General features: G+C 47.0%; 1 protein-coding gene across 1 annotated transcript in view; it reads left to right on the top strand.

Moving 5' to 3' along the window:
• Positions 1 to 603: 603 nt before the first annotated feature.
• LACBIDRAFT_332621 (uncharacterized protein) overlaps positions 604 to 849 on the top strand; it is a gene marked incomplete at both ends in the record, with an annotated part of 3,643 nt that continues 3,397 nt past the window's right edge. The window contains 2 exons of the mRNA XM_001887167.1: positions 604 to 715; positions 772 to 845. Coding sequence (XP_001887202.1) covers positions 604 to 715; positions 772 to 845 — 186 coding nt within the window. The remainder of the gene's footprint in view (positions 716 to 771; positions 846 to 849) is intronic.

Genomic DNA, 849 nt, shown 5'->3' on the forward strand with positions numbered 1-849 from the left:
CAAACAAACGTGTGATGGTGTTCTAAAACCTAGATACTAAAGTATCCAGGAATTATCGGGCGCTATGGGATGGTAAGCAACTTGCATCCAGCTTGCATCACAGCAAACACGCACCTCATCGACTCCAGCCACTGGTGTTGCAAAAGGGAGGCAGAATAATTGCCAAGCGGTGATCTAATGTGCTCATGACTCATGAGCGCTGTTTCAATTGCCTTCTGGAAAACAAGCAAACATCCAGTTCTTGGTGTGAAGGGCACACTTACCATAGTATGCCCAAATTATGCCGGGGCCTGCAGAGCGCATTTCCAAGTAACCTACATGAGAAGCTCGACCAGCAAAATGCGAGCAAAGGCCCAGGGGTCTACATCTTGGATTCTTGGTTGGCAAGTGGTCCGCGGCACCGTTAATTTGGGTGACCGGCAGTTGCTTGGCGTTCACATCATTTTTCGAATTTCGGAACTTTTTGTGCCAAACGTCCTTATATCGAGAATGGACCTGTCTCCCACGCTTTCTCCACGCTCTTTTGTTTTTACTCTATTCACTGCAGAACGACATCCACCCTCATTGAACCTCTGTCTCTTTCTTTCCGCAACATAGGCTATTATGGTCGCGACAAATCCTTTTTTCCGAGGATCGTGGACGTTGAAGAAGTTTAACGCTACAGTCATCAATGACATATGGCCTGAGGTCGCTTTCTTCTCCTTGGTTGCATCCAGTAAGCCTACCCCCAATCCGAATTGCCCTGCTATCGTGCTGACAGTTATCTTACAGTGGTCTGCTTAGTTTCGAAAAAAACTGAGCATCATCTTGGGATCAACAACCAACTTTTGACTGTACTGGGTACGGTTC

Source organism: Laccaria bicolor, genomic scaffold (assembly GCF_000143565.1).
Source record: "Laccaria bicolor S238N-H82 LACBIscaffold_43 genomic scaffold, whole genome shotgun sequence".
NCBI lineage: Eukaryota > Fungi > Basidiomycota > Agaricomycetes > Agaricales > Hydnangiaceae > Laccaria > Laccaria bicolor.